The sequence below is a fragment of the Aedes aegypti genome, chromosome 2 (genome assembly GCF_002204515.2).
Source record: "Aedes aegypti strain LVP_AGWG chromosome 2, AaegL5.0 Primary Assembly, whole genome shotgun sequence".
NCBI lineage: Eukaryota > Metazoa > Arthropoda > Insecta > Diptera > Culicidae > Aedes > Aedes aegypti.
The window spans coordinates 263,513,247-263,534,764 of record NC_035108.1 but is presented as its reverse complement, the minus strand read 5'-3'; the positions used below and the strand labels follow the sequence as shown (position 1 = coordinate 263,534,764).

Sequence of the window (21,518 nt, the reverse complement as noted above, 5' to 3'; positions counted from 1 at the left end):
TCCTTGTGTAAGTGCAGCTGATCTGGCGATACTGGAGTAGCATCCACGGACGGTCAATCAAGCTCAAGCAAGCTCAAGCTCTAAACTATCCTATATACCCCAACAAGAGTTGACCTAAATCCGCAACAAGAACGACATTAAATGTAGTCATTCATTCAATCAACATTGATCGAATGAAGATAAGTTAGATATTTTTTGAACTTTCATGTTGGCATCCTGTACTGTAAAAGTTAATTAAATTTTCATGACAGGAAAAAAAAACATTCTAACATTCTAACTTCATTCCCGTAAATACGGGTTCGACTCCGTATAGACCGAATGTGGAAATACTTACAATTATTAATGAAATATACTTTTCCTCTTCTGTGAATCATTTTACTTCTTGTCCTTATTCTCTCAGACAATTCTCGTGTTACGTTCTTTCAATTCAGCAAGCTTTCAGTTCAACAATTTGCCTATCTAAGATCCGCAAAATGTACTAAATCGATCGTCGATCGATCAGTTTTATTGTATAATCATGAATTGGCCAACATCAGAAAACGACAATCGATTAGCTTGAATGAGTACATCCATCACCACTCCAACGGCCGATTTCAAGATTCATTCCGTCAATCCGTCCACGATGGAAAACATGCCATTTGTCTCCTCTGTCCTACTAGACGGCACATATCTCAATCGGCCAATGGCTTTGCCAAAGTGAAAGGATTATTCATTTAAAATCACAACAACCGCACATATCGACGCGTGGGCTCTTTTCACCGTTCATGTCGTAAATAGTATAGTTCATCCATGCCCATTAGGGTGGCCCAGAAAAAAAAACTTCCAATATTCATCTACTACCTATTATATCGTATGCAAAAATGGTCAATCGGCATATAAATCTCTCAGTTAATAACTGTTGAAGTGCTCATAAGAACACTAAGCTGAGAAGCATGCTTTGTCCCAATTGAGACGCGATGCGAAGTAGAATGTTTTTCGAACTTAATTCGTTTCACAAAAATGCTATTAATATGCATATCTTTCATTTAGAGTTGACTTTAGAACATTGGTATTTGCTGGGACACCCTAAGCCCCATACAAGTCTAGTGTCAGCCACTACTAATATCATTGCGTCATTCACACACCCATCCACCGCAGGAGAAGATAAGTTCGGTGTGCTGTGCGCAGACTTTTGCCATAACGATGAATAAGCTCTTCTATGCTCAGATTGGTATCGTGTGTCCTCTTGATGTCCAAGTTCGGTGAGTGGTCGGCAGTTTTGCGGAGATGTCTTGCGCAACAAGTGTCCATCTTCAATCAACTACGGGTTTTTATCTTTAGTCGATGGGAGATTAAATCGGTCAGGTAATTCAAAACCGAAAGTAAAAGTACTTCCAAATTTTATCGTTGAATACAAGATAATAAAGACGATATTGCAGCACGAAGATTATACTCAACTTATTCACACATTGAGGGCAAATTGAAAGGTATTTTGAGTTGATTAAACATTAATACTTAAGAATCCATCATTTAATCATCAACAATTATAAAAAATAGAAACAAGTTTTTTCATTCCAATTTATTTATTTATTTATTTTATTAATTTTCTCCATCTGACACGATTGTCTTAATGAAGATTGATGGGGGGAAAAGCCAAATTGAATTGCTAGCATTTAAAGAGAACTTCATGAACATATATAATTGCATTACAGATATAATGTGCAACGGAATGCTTGACAGATAGGTGTATTTTGACCTCAACTATAAGGTCGTCTTCAGTGTCGTGTACTATAGACTCGAAGTCGAGATATATGGACAAAACACTTTTGTATGTTTTGGGAGGGTAAACCCAACATTTGCACGGGAGCGTACCTACATTGGCATCCAACACAGTATTTTGTTCAAGATATGGACCGCATTCCATTTTTAATTAAGTTCCCAATCATACATGTGGTCTTTTATGATTGCATTTCTCTATTATAGTGGATTTGAAAAAAATACTTTCCAAATTCATGATAACAATGAAGATTTTCTTTCAAATATTTTTTTTATTCACTTGAGAATCAATTACTTCGGAACAGCATCATCATTCGCACCGTTTGAACTTGCCCGACATTGTAAAACTGTGCCATTGAACCGTGCATTTATGCAACCTTCAACACCTCTAAAAAGGTAATTACTAGTTATTTGGTCAAAGATGCCGAAAAATTAAAATCAAACAAAGCCGCACTCGAATGATCGATACCGTTTATGCAACAATCAGAGCGCTTGGTCCATGCTTGCCGGGAAATGTGACGCCATGTATGCTTGCACGAAGAACGGAAGCTTCTGATCGGGGCTCATGAGTTTCCACAAATTGCGCGCTTCGGAGACGCAGTTCCTCCAAGATATTAGTCGTAGCCTTGTAGGATCACATTCTTCGCCGGCTTCTGCTCGCTCGAGGTTATGTGCAAACGGCCCTATGTTTATGTTGGTGTCTAATTTAGTGTTACCTCTCTGTAGTTGCTTCATGTTGGCAGTGGATTTTTCCCAATGTAAAGCTAGCAGAATCTGGAATGGGTCCGAGCAGGTGACGGTTTGTTGAAACTTTGAGAGTACAGCAGCTTGGAGATATTGCTTCTGAATGCAAGTGGGTTCCTGAAGAAATTTTTGAACGGTGTCTTGCATTATTTTTTCAAACTCTTTGATTTTCAGAAGGTTCATTGGGGAATTTGGATTCTGCAGTTGACTGAAAATTATGCACAGAATAATGCATCATTGAAACTACGACAATATTTATGTGAGATTTTTTTTTAACAAACTTGGCTGTTTTAATATCTATGATTGACGGGGTTAGAAGCAAAGGGGTTAAGTGACATACAACTGATTTTGAGAAAAAAGGGTGTTTCAACAATTGTTCAATCAAACTGTATATAGAAAAAAAAAACAAAATAATCTCCTACGAATTACATTAACTTTTCTGTTTTATTTTGTTGGGTGGAAAAATCGCCTAAAACATCGTTGGAAAGCCTAGAAGGAGTAAAATTTTTCAATGTGTTCAACTCAAAACCGACCTAAGTGTCACTTACATCCCTTTGCTTTTGGGCCCCTCAATTATTGTTGTGTAACACTGCGGAACATGTTTTTGTCTCAAGCACAAAAATACCGCTATTAACTTAAGTAAGGGTTGCTGAATCCATTGCCGTTTTCAAAAATATCTATTGAATATGCAAAATTTGACTATTTCAAACAACTTGCATGCAAGTTTGCCTGCCTAATTTGCCACATAATTCAAACTTCATGTGTGTAACAATACTTATCAACAAAGCTCATGATACTTTCGATGCTCAAAAGTTAGTTTGATAGTTTATAAAAGTATTGTATGTTGCCATATAATAGAAACGAAGAATTTTGTATGAAAACTGCAAACATGCTGAAAAACTCGAATTATTCTTAATTTGATTGTGTAATTTCAACCAAAATGTGTTTAAAATATAAGTTAAAGTCCTATTTTGCGAACTTTGTGGATTCGATCACAATAAAGTTTGATGAATCATTACTAAAATTCTATGTAAACATCAATGAAATCAGTGTTTTACACACATATTGCCATGTAGCTAAAAATTTGACGTGTACATTTCTGAGAACGGCATCAGTTTCAGCAATTCCAAATCTACTAGAGACACATCATTTGATCCTTGAAACACGCAAAAACGTAACATTTAATATACTGTGCTATGATGCTATGTATCAGTATAGGCTTTTTAGTCCTCTTATTTTGTCATAGTAGCGCCAAAGAGTAAGATTAATAAGGCACCGTCTGCAATGTACGTAACGCTTTAAGAGGAAACATAAATATCACACAAAAAGCGTTACGGTGCGCAGAGAAGGAGGTTACCAAATTCCTTATTTTTTTATTTTTTAACACTTCTTTTGAAATTTGCACAAACTTTACGTGTCTGCCCAGCAAATGGAAACTATAAATGGAAGAATAGTTAACAATATGCCCTAATTTTCCTAAAAGACCAGGTTCACTGCTGAGTAACTAGACCTGTCATCCAGGTTATCAATGCCCTTCAAATGATCATATTCGTTCATGGCTGAGTTAGCTTTTGAAAATGCTGAAGTTTAACACCGAAATTTTGACAGCTAAGAACAAACATAAAATTGACCTATCTTTGGCCGCTTCTAAGGAGGTCCCATAATAACCCTGAAAAACATACAAGTTCAAAGCTGGCTCCATTGCATAATTGAGTTCTCACGTTCGTAGTTCGTGTCGTAGTCGGACTTCTTCCAAGTCTTAGAAATCAAATCCTTGGTGTTGCCTCATCCCACCCTTGTTTTTAGCGAAATTTTTGTTATGAAAATTAATCTTGAATATGAATTTCTTAAAAATTTCTTTCAGCATTTTTATTTGCATCCTGATTGATTTCTTGAGAATATTCGGAGTGCTCTATATCCTTATTTTCTGCCAAAGATCTTATTAGAGATTATTTAAACATTTTATCGACAGTCCGCAATAAATCATTGGAGGATTCTGCCATAATGGTCGTATGAAACTCGAAAGGTTCATGCAAAGGATTCACCAAGTTATCTTAAAATGAATTCATCCAGAAATTTTCAGAAGAATACTCCAAAGAATCTGATAAATGAAAATATGACATAATGACAAATATGACATAAGATATCCATCTAAAATTCCTCTTGCTTTTCTTCCGATTCATCAAGATTTTTTTTCAATAATCATTTCAAGGTTAATGTCTAGAGATCGTTCTTCGGAGTACCTAAAATTTCACCAACGACGTCAGCAAAACCTGTAGGTAGTTTTTTTTTTGGAATGCATCTTTGGAAACCTACCATTTTTTTTAATGCTGGGAGCTGCTCCATGATTTTTTTAAGTTCTAGCAAAGAACCTACAGAGAAGATTATAGGCATTTCATCAAGTATTCATTCTTTTGAATGTTTTTTGAGAAATGGTACCTACTGAAATTATTTTGCCTATTGTTTCATGCAATCGCTCTCGAGTTACACCCGGAAAACCACTCTAGGGATCAAAGATTTTAAGCAATCACTTGAGGGTTTTTTTTTTGTTTTGTCCCTTTTTTTCTTTAGCAACCTGAGTTATTCCTTGAGAAGTTGCTTCTGATTACTGCCTTTGGATAATTAATCTATTTTCCCAACATATTTCTGGAAATGATTAAAGAAATGCAACCTCAGACATATCAAGAAAAAGTGTTCAGTTATACCCATGAGAACTCCTTCATGAACTCTTGAAGGGATTTTTACAGACATTCAACTAATTTTAGTTCGATAACTGTTCGGATTAGACGAAATCGTTTTTTGCAGCAATCTCGTTGCAGACAGCTCAAACTGTAATAATTTTAATTAGATCATCATCTTCACTTTCAACATCTTATACCTACAAATTCTTGATATTCGTTTGACCAATCCGAACCCAAATTTTGGTCTGCCTAATAGTTCAAGCCTACTGAATAATTCATACAATATAAAATTAAGCAATTTGGTGTGATTCCAACCATTACTTACACGGCTATTGAATATCGCCGATAGATAATTGGTGTACCGATATCCACTCATCGTGCCTCACAGATAGTGTCTACAATTTTTTCATACAGGTAAGTATTCGTTTTCATTTCCATTTAACTAGTTTACTAAGGAATACGGTGAATTTCGCCAACCATAATTTAACTTTCAGATTCAACTATCTTCTTCACATTGAATCATCACATTTGAACATGACAACAAATCACCCAAACAATGCGATCTGCCTTATCACGATCAGGAGCCGTGTTGTAAAACTTATTGATTCGGCAACACACGGAATGAACAGTAACTTTAACAGAATTTACAATAAAAACAATTCTTTATGATCATTTTTAAAATGGCACCAGAAAAAGCTACGATTAGCGAAGTATTCCTACAGTAATTATCCCAGAAACATTTCAAGGATTTTATCAGGAATATCATTAGGAACTAGGAAGCATTGCCTATGGCAGGGATCTCCGAGAATGTGTTTCAGGGATTCTACAAAGTAATGTGCTCTAAATAGTTTTTGGATACTATCCTCGGAATTTATCTGGAAATACCTTTCGAGCATCTCTAAAGAAGCTTGCGGAGAACCTCAGAGAATTAAATTTTTTTAAAGGATATTCCTTCATATTTTTTTAAGCGTTTCATCCCGGATTTTCTGAGAATTACTCCAGATATTTCATAAAAACATCCTACGGGATTCCTGCAAAAGAAATTCTCTTGACGGTAGTAGGTCATTTGGCATAAAGTCGTTTGGCGTAAGACCGTTTGGCAAAATGGTCGTTTTGCATAATGAGTCTGAATCCAAGGATTTCTCGTTTATACGTTTCTATTGAATCCCAAACGCGATAACACTTAGTAAAAGGGTACTTAGCAACTTAGTAAAGAAAACCAATGGTTGACTTCGCCTTCCTTGTTGAAATCTTACCGCGTTTGGTGTTCCCACATTTCATATTTGCATTTCAAACGCATACAGCAATATAATGAATCAATAAATTGATTTGAAAAAGGTTTTCATTGCAGGTTAAGCAACAGAAATCTAAAATTTGGGTTACTGATTGATTCATTCAAATTCACAAAAATATTCAATCATGAAAGGCTGCACAATATTTAGTGAAATTGACATAAATATTACTACAAGTGAAAAACTGAAATAAAAAAAATTATTACATTTATATAAAAAAATATACATGGAAAAATTCACACTCATAATTATTGTTTAATCTCAGTTATAGCGTTATTAGTTTTGTTTTGTCTGGAATACTGTTGTCTTATACAATATTGTTATAAACGAATAATGAAACAAGTTAAAACACGATCATTAGAAACAACATTTAAAATAAGGTGATAAAAGTGAAATTACAGATTTGTTCCGGCCTTATTCCGAAAAGATCTTCCACCTGACTCGTCACTAGTTTTGTCAATTTATGCTATCTAATGTAATAACAATTTGTGACATTTATAACTAAATCGCTAAATTGCTGGTAAATCTCTGAAAGAACACCACGCAAATTTTTGCTTTGGGCTCGTTTGTGTCGATCTCGGTAAAAAAGCTCCAAAAATGACAATATTCAATGGAAAAAAATATATATTTTCAAAGGTGTAATATGTTGTTTGAATCTGCTCATTCTAAATCACCCATTATGCCAAACGACCATTATGCCAAACGACTTTATGCCAAACGACTTTCTGCCAAACGGGGTACAATCTCTCTTGACATTTATCTGCATTTTATCAGAAATTTAATCTCATGATTCTCCCTGGAGTTCTCTTGATGACTTCTTAAAATGTTCCCCGCAAAATTTTATATAGAATTCGTAAATATTTAAGAGAAAGTACGGATTCTATAATTCTAGGGATTAAAGAGAAAATACCTCAAGTGATATTATTTGTTGTAATATAAGAATTATATCTAAAACTTATCGCACCCAAGAACCGATTCAATGGGAAATCAGAAAACGGAAACAAAAAATCTATAATTTTTCAAAATTCTGCATTTGGATTCCAGAAGTTGCTCAAAGGAATATTAGGAAAATATCCTGTACATTCCTGTATTCCTAAAATATTTCTTGAAGGAAGTTATTGTTATTTGTTTTATTGTAATACTAAAATTAAATTAAAAAAAAACTCAGAGATGTATCTTAAAAAAGTTTTGATAATATTCTTGTATAAATATCATCATTATTATTTTACCGATAATATTTTACAAACTGTTTTTGGAAAATATTTTGCGAAATGCTAAAAAAATCACGTTATTTCTACTGACAGTATTTTTTTAATTTCATGTTTTTCAACTTTTTTTACAGCTTGCAAGTATTTATTCACCTCCAAACAAGAATTAGACCAACTTCAAAAAAAAAAAAATGGTTTTAAAATTGATATCGAGTTATGGAGAGAAGTTTTTCTCTCGCATGACATCGACTAGAAGAGATATCGAATGGAGACATAGAAAGAAATATCGACTTATGCCGAGCGCGATGTATGGAAATTTGAAGGTTTGAAAAGTTCATTGAGGTATAGAATATCGAGTTGTGGAGAGTCGACTGTATCTCGTGTATATCTTAAGTGTAATTCTTCAGAATTCAGGAGGAAATATTTGTAGGCATACCTGGAACATGTTAATAAGAAAATCGCGATCTCATGCATTGTGTCTTCAAAGAAATCCATAAGATAAGATACAATGAAGAGTTTCTGAAAGAAATTATTGAAAATGCAATCCATCGATATTTTCATATGAGATTTTCTGCCTGATTTCTTGAAGGAAGATTTTTTTAGATGCGAGGCCAAATTCAGGATATACCCATTATAAATTCAGGATGTGCCCATTGAGTGATTCCAAGCAACAGCACCAAAATTTGGTAAATTTTTTAATTCATTTTTTTCAATTGAGCTGAAACTTTGCACAGTTTTCCAGTTCCATCTAAATCGTCATTTTCCGATATCAAATCTTCAAGTTGAGTCACGACTAACTTTTCAAAAGGGTGTATGTGAAAATGGTTCAAAAATATTCAAAAAGCTGCACAGCAAAAACGGTTCGTTCGATTGTTAGACAACTAAATAAACAAAGTTAGACAACTAAATACAGATTCCAAAAAAAAATACACACAGCAAAAAAAAATTTTTTTTGCATTAAAAAACATAATTTTTGACACAAAAACTCAAATATCTCAAAACCCTATCGGAATACCAACGTAATTTTTTGAGGGAAAACGGTCCATTATATTAGCTATCCACCATAAAAATTTGGTGATGGTAAACCAATAAACAAAAAAGTTATGACATTTCAAACATGTCACAATTTTCACATTTAGTACAAAAAAAAATTTTTCGGTGTAAATTATTACGGGAACCGCAGTTTGTTGCTGATTTTATTGTTAAGGGCCTTGCGTGAATTTTACAAGTCGTTTTCATGTATTCATTAGTATTATGTATATTATATGTATAAATATTATGTATATGTATAAATATTATATGTATATGTATATATGTATAAATTAAAATGAATTAACAGATTACACGAAAATATTTTTTTTTTACCAGGATATTTTTTTTAGAGTATGATCGATGAGTTTCTAAATGTTATATATAAACTTTAAAAGTTTTGGATTTGGGTATGTGTTATGAAATCATGAAAACATTTTATTAATATTTATTTATTTAATTATTGTTATTCAATTTTTTTACAATATCGAACACTTTTGCATCATTATCAGTACAGTTCGAGTATAGTTTTGCTTTAATTTTATTTTCTGACAATGGAATGAAACAGTGAAATTTTTGGGTTCCTTGGATCGTTTTCGCGTTATTATATTGCTCGCTGAGCTCTGATGCCGTTAATTCGTACTCTTCAGTAGTAGTAAAACAAAATGATAATTTTGTTAAATCTTCATCTTTTTTGCGATTCGCCCAATCAAATAGTTCTTTTGCAGTTTTAATTGGATGCTCACGTTCTTTGGCTAAACTTGCTCTTGTGGCCATGCGCTTTATGGTTCCTCCAATAGCATCACAAGGACCTTTGCCATGTGACGTAGCAAAGAAATGCCATTCTGCATCAATTCCGTACTTTGATTTAAATTGACATAGGCTCGAAAAATTCTTACGGTTTTTGTACTGCGATGCTGCTCCATCAGACATGAAATATATCTTTCTGATTTCTTTATCCTTATCAACGCGTAAAAAGTTAATCATTTTGGCAATGAACAAATTTACAGATACTGAGTCGTGTCTTAAATCTTCGGAAATTACAATAAAACTAAAATGTTCAATTTGCGTACTTCCATTGAAATAAATAACGAATGGATGAATTGTAGCTTGTTGTACGTTCCAGTGATGGGACTGCACTTCATCTTGCAATACAAAGCTATAGTTTTCAGAAAAATCACAAATGACTAAAAATTCACCATCTTGTAATGTATTTTTCGTATTTTTTAAAAAGCGGGATTGCTCTGTTTTAATAAAGTCGTGAGGAATTAAACTTTCTAATTTCAAGCAAAAAAATGACACAAACTCATCTACAGGTTTTACAAATGGTTTCTAGGTCACACCTATCCGTGGTCATCCATTGCTCAAATGATAACTGATCAATATAATTTTCTTCAAACTCAGCGAATAAAGTATTTTCCAATGATGAAGAATCTGGACAATCCGAACAAGATCGTAGATAGCAATTTGATGTTGTATTTTCACACAAAAGACTACCAGTTAACATATTAATATCCTTTGATAAATTGATTCTTTTCAAACTATGTAAGATTAGGTTAATATTTTCGTGCGTTGTGCACACACAAACATTATGTGTTCCTGAATTGGATAGAAGCTTGCATTGCCTTGGACGAAGGCTTGCAAATGAGGAAAAACCTACCTTAATATTTTCGTTAATTTCCTTGAAGCGTGTATACGCTTCTTTCAAAGTAGTCATCATTAATCGTTTTTGGATTGCTTGACGCTTTCCATCTTTTTTAACAGATACATAATCTTTTTGGCCAGGCATAGCTCTACTTACTTCATCGTCTTCAAAATATTGAATTATTTTTTCTTTTGTCTCATCTGTTAATGAAGTACTCGACCTAGCATTTTTGGTTGCAAGACAGTTATTTTTGAATTGTTTTGCCTCTTTTGCTGTATTTCTATTGGTTTTGAACTCATCAATGGCGTCTTGAATAGACCACGAGCTTGGCAGCATCGACAAAATCAATAATTTTTCTTTCCTTGTCGTGGCTAGATTCGAGAACCTTTCCTTCATATTCATAATTACCTCATCGTAGTCTGTATTTTCCACATCCTCAGGTCCTAATTTGAAGAGGTTTCTTCGTACAGCTTCGTTGATTTCAGGGTATTTTTTTCTCGGGATAATTGACGTAACCCATCTTCGTCCATTTAATCGGAGTCACTTTTATTCCAGCTATCCCTTCGTTGAAGCGTTCGATGTTGGCCTTCTGGATGCACTCATCTTCTGATTGATTTGTTGAAACAGATGCCGCTGATGGTACCGTGGCAAGACTATCTGCACTTGGTACTTCTGGTAACTCCTCAGTTGTTGTCGGTGCATCTAGTAATTCCTCAGTTGTTGTTGTTTTCGAACTTCCTGCAACCTGATCCACCGATGATGTACAGATTGCCCGTTTGTCAACGTTTAAACGGCAGGACGTAAAAATGCGTAAATTTGTATTCAATGTAGACATTGGAGCATAACCAGCCGCTTTCAGTTTATCTATGGTGCTTTCGGTGAGATTTCGTAGCTCTTTTGAACACTTTTTTTCTGCAAACGGCCTGCAACAGTTGAGAAAGCGACTACTCATGTTGCTCGTTAGATTTTAATAAACAAAATCACGAAACGCGACGCGAGACAAGACATAACACTTATAGTTCTTACTATTGTCAAGAAAACTTAAAAATTACCTTTCTGTCGACCGGTTTCGGGCGCGATGTGGCCCATCTACGGGACAATGTCCGACTGATTGCGTTTTGTACGTTGTTCGTACACGTCCGAAGAGAAAAACTGCTACTGAAGTGTCGTATTCAACAGCTCGAACAGACACGAAACGATCGGAGGATCGTCTTCATTCATCAGCGGCCCTAGGTTATTGCTGATGAACATTGATTCCCATGCGTTTAAGTCCGAGGCTTTTCGTATACTTTTGATGAGCTTCGCACTTTCCCAATCTATTTCGTGGTTGGAATCTAACGCATGAGCTGCCACACTGGATTCGTTATGTTTTTTGGATGCAACAGCATTTCTGTGTTCTTTGAGGCGAACTCTTACTTTTCGGCGGGTTTGGCCGATGTAAACTGCTGGACAGTCTTTACATGGGATCCGGTAAACTCCCGATTGCTCATCGGGTGGAACTTTGTCTTTAAGGTTACAGGTTAAGGTCGCGCAAAGTTTTGTCGCTTTTATGAACGACGTGTAGGCCTTGTCGACGAAGTGTACTCTTAATCGAATTAGTAACCTTCGGGAAGAACGGTAAACTAATCCTCCTGATTTTTTCTGTATCTGGTTGAAGTGTTGTGATATTTTGTCGTCGTCTTTTACGTTTGTGTTTACGAAGTATTTTTTCTATAAACGATCTGTCGTATCCGTTTACCTCTGCAGCTACGTGGATTTGGCGTGTTTCTTTGTCAAACTCCTCTTGATCCATTGGTATATTGTAAAGACGGTGTGCCATGGAATGAAATGCAGCTTGTTTTTGAGCGCCAAAGTGGTTGGAGTCTGAAGTGATGTAGCGATCGGTAGAGGTAGGTTTGTGGTAAATTCCAAATTTCTATGTGTTGTCTTCCTTTCTACTGATCAACAGATCGAGAAAAGGTAGTCGGCCATCAACTTCTTTCTCTACAGTGAAATTTATTGTGGCATGTTGAGAGTTCAACAAATTCAGCGTTTGGTCTACGTAGCGCTCTTTCACTGGGGCAAATATATCATCCACATAACGCCACCAAATTCTTGGAAATAATTTTTCTTTCTGAGCGTTAACCTCAAAGTCGCTCATAAAGACATCCGCCAGCAGAGGGGAAAGTTTGCTACCCATGCTGAGACCAAAAGTTTGCTGATAAACCTTTCCCCTGAAGGTGAAAAAATTCTGGTCCATACACACCTGAGCAACAGAAATATACGCCTCGATGTGGTTTGGTGGGACTCTATTCCGTTCCAAATGCCGTCGGAGGCTTTGCAGAGCTTCGGGGACTGGTACGCTTGGAAATAATGCTGAAACATCAAACGAAACCAAAACCTCACCTCTCCTTAGCTGGAACCCTTCTAGATGGGCCACATCGCGCCCGAAACCGGTCGACAGAAAGGTAATTTTTAAGTTTTCTTGACAATAGTAAGAACTATAAGTGTTATGTCTTGTCTCGCGTCGCGTTTTGTGAATGTCGTGTTGTTCTTACGTTAGCACAAACCACACAAATTAATAGTGAAACAAAATCACTTTTAAGTTTTTACTGACTAGTTTGGTGTCGTTTGCTTGACTGAAGAAAATTTTTACAATTAAATCTTTTATAACCATAGTGGTAGTATATTTTTAGCTTTTTTGTGAGTATGTTCATGGTATGTACCTATCATGTTTTTGATGTTGTTGAAGTTACTCGCTTTCTCCCAAATATGATTAACAAAGTCTATTCTCTACCAAGGCGGGTCTATACCCAGGTGTAATCAGATTTTAACTTTGTGGAGAAAACCAGCGTCGAGAAAACCGACCTGCTTTACGTATACTAGATCACCTGGGTATAGACCCGCCTTGTTCTCTACGAGGTAAACTTTTTGCAGGTAAACTAGTCGTATACCTGTATAGAAAACTTTTTTTGTAGCTTTTGTCTTCAATATTAGATTTCTTATAGGTTTCTTTTATCAAAAGGTTTCAACACTATTGAGAGAATTTTTCTTCAGTTACGTACAATAAAAAATATGACACTATCAAGACTTTAGATCACAACACTGGATCGCGTCTAACTTTCTAATAGATGCTATAATAGTTATGAATAATTAAATAAAATATCATGAAAACAACTTGTTAACCTCATGTGGTACCCTTAACAAAAAATTCAGCAACAAACTGCGGTCCTAAAAAAAATTAACAATGAAAAAAAAATTTGTTTTCACTAAGTGTCAAATTTGTGAAATATTTGAAACTAGTGGTCCCGGCAAGCTTCGTCTTGCCATCAAGTAGTCTGTTGAAAAATGTCATACAATCTCCCAAACAAAATGGCACATAAGTTTCCTCCCGTTTCTAAGACTATTCCGAAGACTTACCTAAACTTTTTCTACGCACGAACTCGTCGGAACCCTTGGCTAATGCAACAGTGAAAGAGTTGTGACAATCCGTTGGACCGTTCTCTACCCATTTCGTGACATACAAACACCATTCCATTTTTATTTATATAGATGTCATAACTTTTTTGTTTATTGGCTTACTATCACCAAATTTTTATGGTAGATAGCTAATATAATGGACCGTTTTCCCTCAAAAAATTACGTTGGTATTCCGATAGGGTTTTGAGATATTTGAGTTTTTGTGACAAAAATGATGTTTTTGAATGCAAAAAAAAAAAAAATTTACTGTGTGTTTTTTTTTTGGAATCTTTATTTAGTTGTCTAACTTTGTTTCTTTAGTTGTCTAACAATCGAACGAACCGTTTTTGCTGTGCAGCTTTTTGAATATTTTTGAACCATTTTCACATACACCCTTTTGAAAAGTTAGTCGTGACTCAACTTGAAGATTTGATATCGGAAAATGACGATTTAGATGGAACTGAAAAACTGTGCAAAGTTTCAGATATTTTTGAAATGGTCGATCAGAATCGACTTGCATGCCTCCGTGGAATCCCTTAGTTGTCTAACAATCGAACGAACCGTTTTTGCTGTGCAGCTTTTTGAATATTTTTGAACCATTTTCACATACACCCTTTTGAAAAGTTAGTCGTGACTCAACTTGAAGGTTTGATATCGGAAAATGACGATTTAGATGGAACTGAAAAACTGTGCAAAGTTTCAGATATTTTTGAAATGGTCGATCAGAATCGACTTGCATGCCTCCGTGGAATCATTATCAAAGGTTACTAGACAAGATTTTTGGAATTCAAAGCAATTTGCAATGACGAAATCATGTCTGTTTGTTTTTAATTTTCCAGAAAACGGAGTGATTTTCAATCTAGTTTTCATGAAAATAATTGTTCTATTTCCCGTTTTTTCCGTATCTCGATGGTCCGTTCGATATCGAGATGTGGAGCGTCGACTGTATTTCCGTAAATACTGTTTTGTAAGGAATTTGGCTAGCATGTTCGGAATCAGGGAGTTCAAAGTGACAAGTAATAAATTTTACTTAATTTTCCCGGTCGGTCTACGATCTTTTCGTAATGGATATTTCCTTGACTTCCCTGCGCATAGAGTATCATCGTACCTGCCACATGATATACGATTGCGAAAACGGCAACTTTGGCAAAGAAAACTCTCAGTTAATAACTGTGGAAGTGCTCATTAGAACACTAAGCTGAGAAGCAGGCTCTGTCCCAGTGAGGACGTATTGCCAAGAAAAAAAAATAATACTATTACCATTCCCAACCCTGCTGCCTTGTCTGAGTTTGCCATGTATGGAATCATACTAAAAACTCAGGGTTACTATGATGGTCCCCTCAAATAGTCTTCCAAATATATTTTGTTGCATGACTCGATATCTCAAGCATGTGCTAGAATTAGGACGTAAGTAACATGATACTTTTTCTCTTTATCGATCCTCTCTCCAGTGAATAAAAGTGACAAGATGCAAGATTTTATTGATTGTCACTTTTATTCACTGAAGAGAGGATCGATAAAGAGAAATCGATCATGTTACTTACTTCCTTATTCTAGCACACAATTGAATTTCAATGAGTCGATGTACCCTTTAAATATCGACTCAAGGAGGTTTGGCTGTATTTTGTATTGTGGAGAGGATTTTTAGAACGAAACACACATTTGTTAGAAAATTTTGCTAAATGAGACAATAAGGTTCACCGTTATTCTTGTTCTCCTGTATTCAGTTATTAAACATTGTCAGCATTATAGAAAACGATGAAAATATGATCAATTATTCGCTACCGTTTTGACTCATATTCCGAATACTTAAGGCCAACAGTGACTTCAAACAAATCTGATAGGAAAAAATCAGATGAAATCTATGAAAATGTCAATTTCTTAACAAAGCTTTACTGTAAACTGTTGGGTGTGCCGATAAAAATGTTTATTTAAACGATTCTACCCCATTACCCCGAATGCCATTTCCCAGAATGCCACCACCCCGAATTCCATTACCCCCAATGTACCATTACCCCGAATTCCATCACCCCGAATGCTTTTTCCCCGAATTTACAATTATCTTCACATGATGATATTGATGACATTTCCCCATGATATTGGAATTCGGGGTAATGTCATTCGGGGTGATGGATCATTCGGGGTTTTGGAATTCGGGGTAATGGCGTTCGGGTTAATGGCATTCGGGGTAATGGGATTCGGGGTAATGGGGTAGAATCATTTAAACTTGTTAAGTATTGTTTTTATGCAAATGTATGGAACAACATTCTGATTCAAATGCCAAACACTGTGTTCATTCTGTCTCATATTCCAAACACCTTGATTCAAATTTCGAACAGCACGAATAAATCGTATTCAAATGAATTATTTCGCAAATAAATTTATCCCGAGGTCCAAAACAGATTGGAAATGTTTAAATTGAGTTGGTATTGACTACCATTTCCTGGTAATTTGATGACTTATTTCAACGAAACATTTCAACCAAATCGCCATACAAAAACCGAGTGTTCGGAGTAAGAATCTGTTCGGAATTTGAGACAAAACGTTACTTGGATTCTTGATTAGCTGCATGGGTCACTGCACAAAAATCATCTTCTCTCCTTCACTCTTACGTAAGATTTGTAAACAACAAGGCCAGTAAACGTCAAAATCGCATACAAAATCAAAACAGTGCAGAGCCTTATAGCTACTAGTAGCACTCTGAATGTAGCTGAAACCTTTTCGCTAAGGCCTTGAGTTAGAACAAATTGCGCAATCAAGAGCAGTGAGCAAAAAGTAAACGGTCAATGTAGTCTTTCAAGATCAAATACCAGCAAAAACTCCATCATTCGAATGAAAACTTAGAAAGGCAGATTCGTAAGTTAACCTCAATTATCATTTTTTGTAAACAGTTTACAATCAAACAGGTAACCGATCACAATACCATCCTCGAAACAATCACACACACAACCACACACACAATCACACAATAAATTACCTCGCAATGTACAGATCGGCGGCATTCTGCAGCAGTTCGTCACACTGCGGGAGATATTTGTGAGCCTCTTTCAGCATTCCCTTTCGCTGGGGGCCTAAGCTCCTCCGTCCCTCCCATTCCTTCCTTTGTCGCACGGCACGCAGATAACAGTCCTTCCTGGGGCGGCGTCTCCTTTCACTGGCCCGATTCAACTCCTGCTGGACGCATTTCGCAGCACGCGCTCTCGGTGATCTAATCGAAAATCTGGCCGTCTCAAGCCACCGGTAATCGTCGTCATCGGCCAAAGACATGAAGGGCTCCGGAGATTGGGGAATCGCTCGGGGCGAGATCACGCGGGTCAGGCAGAAAATAGGTGGCAAAAAAGGAAATGTCAGAGTTTAAAATTACAAGCCACTGCTGCCGCCGCTGTCCTCCGCGGCCTGCTGAGTGTGGTTCGCATACCTACTTTGCTCTTTGGTCGCATGCCAAAGCTCCAGCCTCATAGGGGAAGGGGTGGTAAAATGAACACCTTAAGGAAATCATCTTGTCTCTGATAGAAAAACGAGGAATTTGTATAGTTCTATCCCACAACATCAAAAACAGGGATGTTATCTATAGCAGCAACACGATTTCAGACTAAAATTGCTGAATTTTCACATATTTTTGTCGCTAGCAAAAAACAATGGAAATGTTCATTTTACCTGCACTATGTTGGTTAAATGGACAGCTGTTGGTGGTAAAATGAACATCATTCGAAAAACGCGAGCAAAACAAATATTTCTGAAAATTTTTATTGCTTCACCGAAAATATATCCATTAATGATTGTAACCCATTCAAAAAGAATTCTAAAAGAATCAGATTCGACCTCATATCATAACGATACTCACCTCACTGAACAACCTCAAGTCTTCCGAGCTAAAAGTTACGTCAGTTCTAATTTTCAAACGTGGTTTTCTTAAATCTGAGTTTTCGTTGATATTTTCACTTCAATTGACCTACGTATCAACTCGAACACTCTATAAATCGCCCGTACGTGATAAAAATTTATCGAAATTTGTTTTTTCTCGATTAAAGGCAAGGTGTTCATTTTACAACCCCTGTTCATTTTACCACCACTTCCCCTAGGTATTGCATTTTGCTTATCGTCGTCCGTCGTGAAACATCCGTGTGGTGAAATGGGTGGAGTTGTTGTGGCATATTTTTAAGTGAGGAATTTCACAACACCTTCGGAGCCCCATAAAGGTACTTCACTATCACGTCAACTTTTCAACATTTCGTATTTTTTAGTAAATAGGTAATGATGAGAAGTTTTTGCTAGTTTTGCAATTATTATTTTCAAAAGTTTGGCTTTGATGGAAAATCCTGGGGATTTTTTTTATTTGGCTCATAGATAAAAACAAATCAAATTCTGGCAGCTGGCTTATCTTTAGAGAATCTTACGTAAGGTACCCCGGGGCAAGTGAGAATACGGGGTAAGTGGGGCGTTTCGTCATAGCTCACTTAGGAAAAGTTTTTCATGGGGGTAATCTTCTAGAAAGTTGAAGATACAATGACAAGGAATGTATTTAGTACTAAACATATTGTTATTTTTATTACCATGTAATTCATGTAACAGTTGTCAGTTCAGCGCCATTTTCAACTTGAATAATAAATTGTGACACGTTTCACGTCTTGCATTGACTCGCAAAAAATAAATGTGTTATTAATCGAATTTCCATCTTTAAGCTACAATTTTAAGTATAATTACAAGCTGTTAACGATAAACCAGTATTTTGTTTTCATTTCATATGAAATTTTTGATGGTCTTTTTAACCCCAAAATATGTTTGTACCCGGGGTAAGTGGGACCTATCAAAACAAAAACCAGAATCAAAACTTTTCGTATACGTTTCATACATTTTCCTAGAGAGTAACACTAAAACATTCAAACAAACGATTTTTATCAAAAAAGGTCAATCTCAAATTACGTAATTGCATTAGAGAGAGAGAAGAAAAGTGTAATTATTCTGATTTTTTTAAATTTATTTTTTATTTTTGAAATACGACTTCAAAATTGAACAATTGAACGATTACTTTTCAATTTTATTTGAACTTTATATGTTATTTCAACCAAATTAAGAAGTGATGGAAAACAATTCCACCCCATTAAGTGATTTTCTGCCATGCATATGTATATATAATACGGAAACATATTAATAATTTCGTTAATTATTGATTGTTAATGTGCTAAAATTTAACTAACAACTTATAAATAATATATTTTTAACATCCTTTTTACGCTTTTATTGAGGAATTTTCAGTTATTATTAAATATGAGGTGACATACTCTTAAATAAAGGTTTTCTTCCTAAACGTTACGAATAATTTAACTAATTTGACGTTTGAGCGGTGCCGAATTCACTGGTTTCCATGGTCACATAAATAACACGACACCGCTAAAACGTCAAATAGCGAATTCGTGCATTTGTTCATAGATGGGAAAAATGCCAGTTCACAAGTAGGGCAGAATGAATGCAAGTATGCAGGTGACAGTTGCTCATCACTCAGAAAACCGATTGCTGTGATCGATCCTTTTGCCATACTTCAACGCAATGGATTCTATATCTCACATTCTCCCTCTGCTCCAAAGAAATTGCAGTTAAATTTCGAAAAAAGAACTAGTGAATTTTTACACTTATAACAATATATTGCATTGAAATGGATCCATATGGATTTGAAGAAAAATTCATTCATTTTGATCACGAAATCCTTTTAAATTTGTTTAAATCCTAGTTTTCTCGTCCTTATCCCTACACTTTTCGGCTCGCGGTGGGGTAAGGTGGGGTAAAAGTTCGACGTTTGAAGATAATATGTGGATTTAGCCCTGCATAAGAGGTTAAATACCTCAAGTAATACCTTCTGCATATTCTACAAATACCAAGCTGATAACTAGATCAGGTATTGTAATACCTAAATAATACGTGATGGATTTTCATATAAAAGTGTTTTTTTCCAATAATAGTTCAATACCTCCAGCAGTCCTCAATGCCTATCGAATACCCAAATGAAGTATTTTAAATTGTTTTAAACATTTTTTTTCTAATACTATTATAATACCAAAATAAGGTATTGACAACTGAACAATACCTAATTATGGTATGATACCAAAATATGGTATGCATAAGTGATTGCGAGTTATTCTTTCCTCCTCGGGCAGCTACACCTAAGGTGGCAGCCCCACCATCGCACTATGGTCCAGGAATCAGTTTTATGCGGAAAGATGCATTTTGAGCTTTAGAATGAAACATAAGACAAAAACGGTCTTCTACGAAGTTGTTTGTATTAGTTGAGCCCTTTGTTTGGATTTATTGAAAATTAGGGTTTTTCATGGAAATTGTGTAACTAACTTTCTTATTTATAGAAATTATATTTTATTTCAGAAAAGTTGTAGACCATTCAATTTCAAGCAACTTTGCCAAAAAAAAGTTTTTTTGTATCTTTCAAATTGACCGATTTAGAGCTTTTTTCCTACGGTGACATAGGGTGGTCCGAAAAAAACTGGTTTTCTGGCTCTAGAGTTTTCAATTCAAATTTCTCATCAAAGTAGTCTATGAAACACTTTTAGAGCTTTGAAAAATGCGTAAATTGATGAGTGAAGAAACTCGCTATCCCCTTCCGTTTAGGAGTTATTGTTGTTTTTCTTTAAAAAACATGCTTGCTTTGATTGTGAATATCTCCGATTGAGGCAAACATAATATCTTTTGACGGCGTTCAAAAGACAAAATAAAATTGTATATTATATCGAAAAATTACAGATGTGTTATTTTTGTAACTCTAATAAAATGCCTTGAAAAACAAAGGATTTTAAGCAGAAAAACTTTAATAACTTTTGAACTTAAACTGCTTATCAAGGTGTAGCAGACGAGTACCGCCGGAAGCTCGATGAGCGGATAAGGGGATACAACGTAGGCGACAACCTCAACAATCTGTGGGAGTCTATCCACGGTGCGATGAGCACAGCAGCGCGAGAGTTGAAAGGTACTGCTCAGAGACGACCCAGAAACGGTTGGTTTAATGAGGAGTGCCAGAATGTTGCCAGAAGCCGGATTATAGTGTCTGGTACCCGTCAGAATAGAGAGCGGTACAAGGAAGCTAGAGCAGCCGAGCAACGAATTCACCACAGAAAGAAAAGGCAATATAAAGAGGACATCATTACTGAGGCGCAAAACAGCATCGAACAAAACAATATGCGGAGATTTTACGAAACAGTCAATGGCGTACGGAGAAAAACTGCGCCGTCTCCCGTCATGTACAATGACCGTGAAGGTAACTTGCTGACAGACAAACTCTTGGTAGCTGCCAGGTGGAAAGAACATTTCGAGCAATTATTGAATGGAGAGAACATTAGCGCGTCTGAGAACAGATTAATCATCAGCAACGATGGGCAAGCTGTGGAGCCCCCGACGCTAGATGAGGTTAGAAGAGCATCCTTGATCGTTCTTGAAGAACTGTAAGGCTGCTGGAAAAGACGAGCTCCCGGCCGAACTTTTTAAGCACGGTAGTGAGCAGCTGTACGAAATACTGCACCGTACTCTGTTAAGGATGTGGGAGGAAGAAGAATTACCTGCTAGTTGGCTGGAGGGCCTCATCTGCCCTCTGTATAAGAAGGGCCACAGATTGGAATGCGCCAATTAACGAGGAATAACGCACCTCAATTCGGCGTACAAAATAATGTCGCGTGTTCTGTTCAACAGATTGAGACCGCTGGAGGAGTCCTTCGTCGGCGAATAC

General features: G+C 35.9%; 1 protein-coding gene across 1 annotated transcript; it reads right to left on the bottom strand.

Annotated features, from left to right (window-relative positions):
* Nucleotides 1-2,007: 2,007 nt before the first annotated feature.
* On the bottom strand, nt 2,008-17,197 carry LOC110675647. Its single transcript, XM_021841215.1, has 2 exons — nt 16,770-17,197; nt 2,008-2,707 (listed from the first exon to the last, which is right to left on the bottom strand). The coding sequence occupies exons 1-2, from the start codon at nt 17,057-17,059 to the stop codon at nt 2,239-2,241; spliced, it is 759 nt and encodes a 252-aa protein (XP_021696907.1). The 5' UTR covers nt 17,060-17,197; the 3' UTR covers nt 2,008-2,238.
* Between the last annotated feature and the right edge of the window lie 4,321 nt (nt 17,198-21,518).

Coding starts and splice junctions, on each gene's coding strand:
- LOC110675647 (XM_021841215.1), bottom strand. CDS start 17,059: ATGTCTTTGGCCGATGACGACGATTACCGGTGGCTTGAGACGGCCAGA. Junction 2,708..16,769: donor GCCGATCTGTACATTGCGAG/GTAATTTATTGT, acceptor CATAATTTTCAG/TCAACTGCAGAATCCAAATT.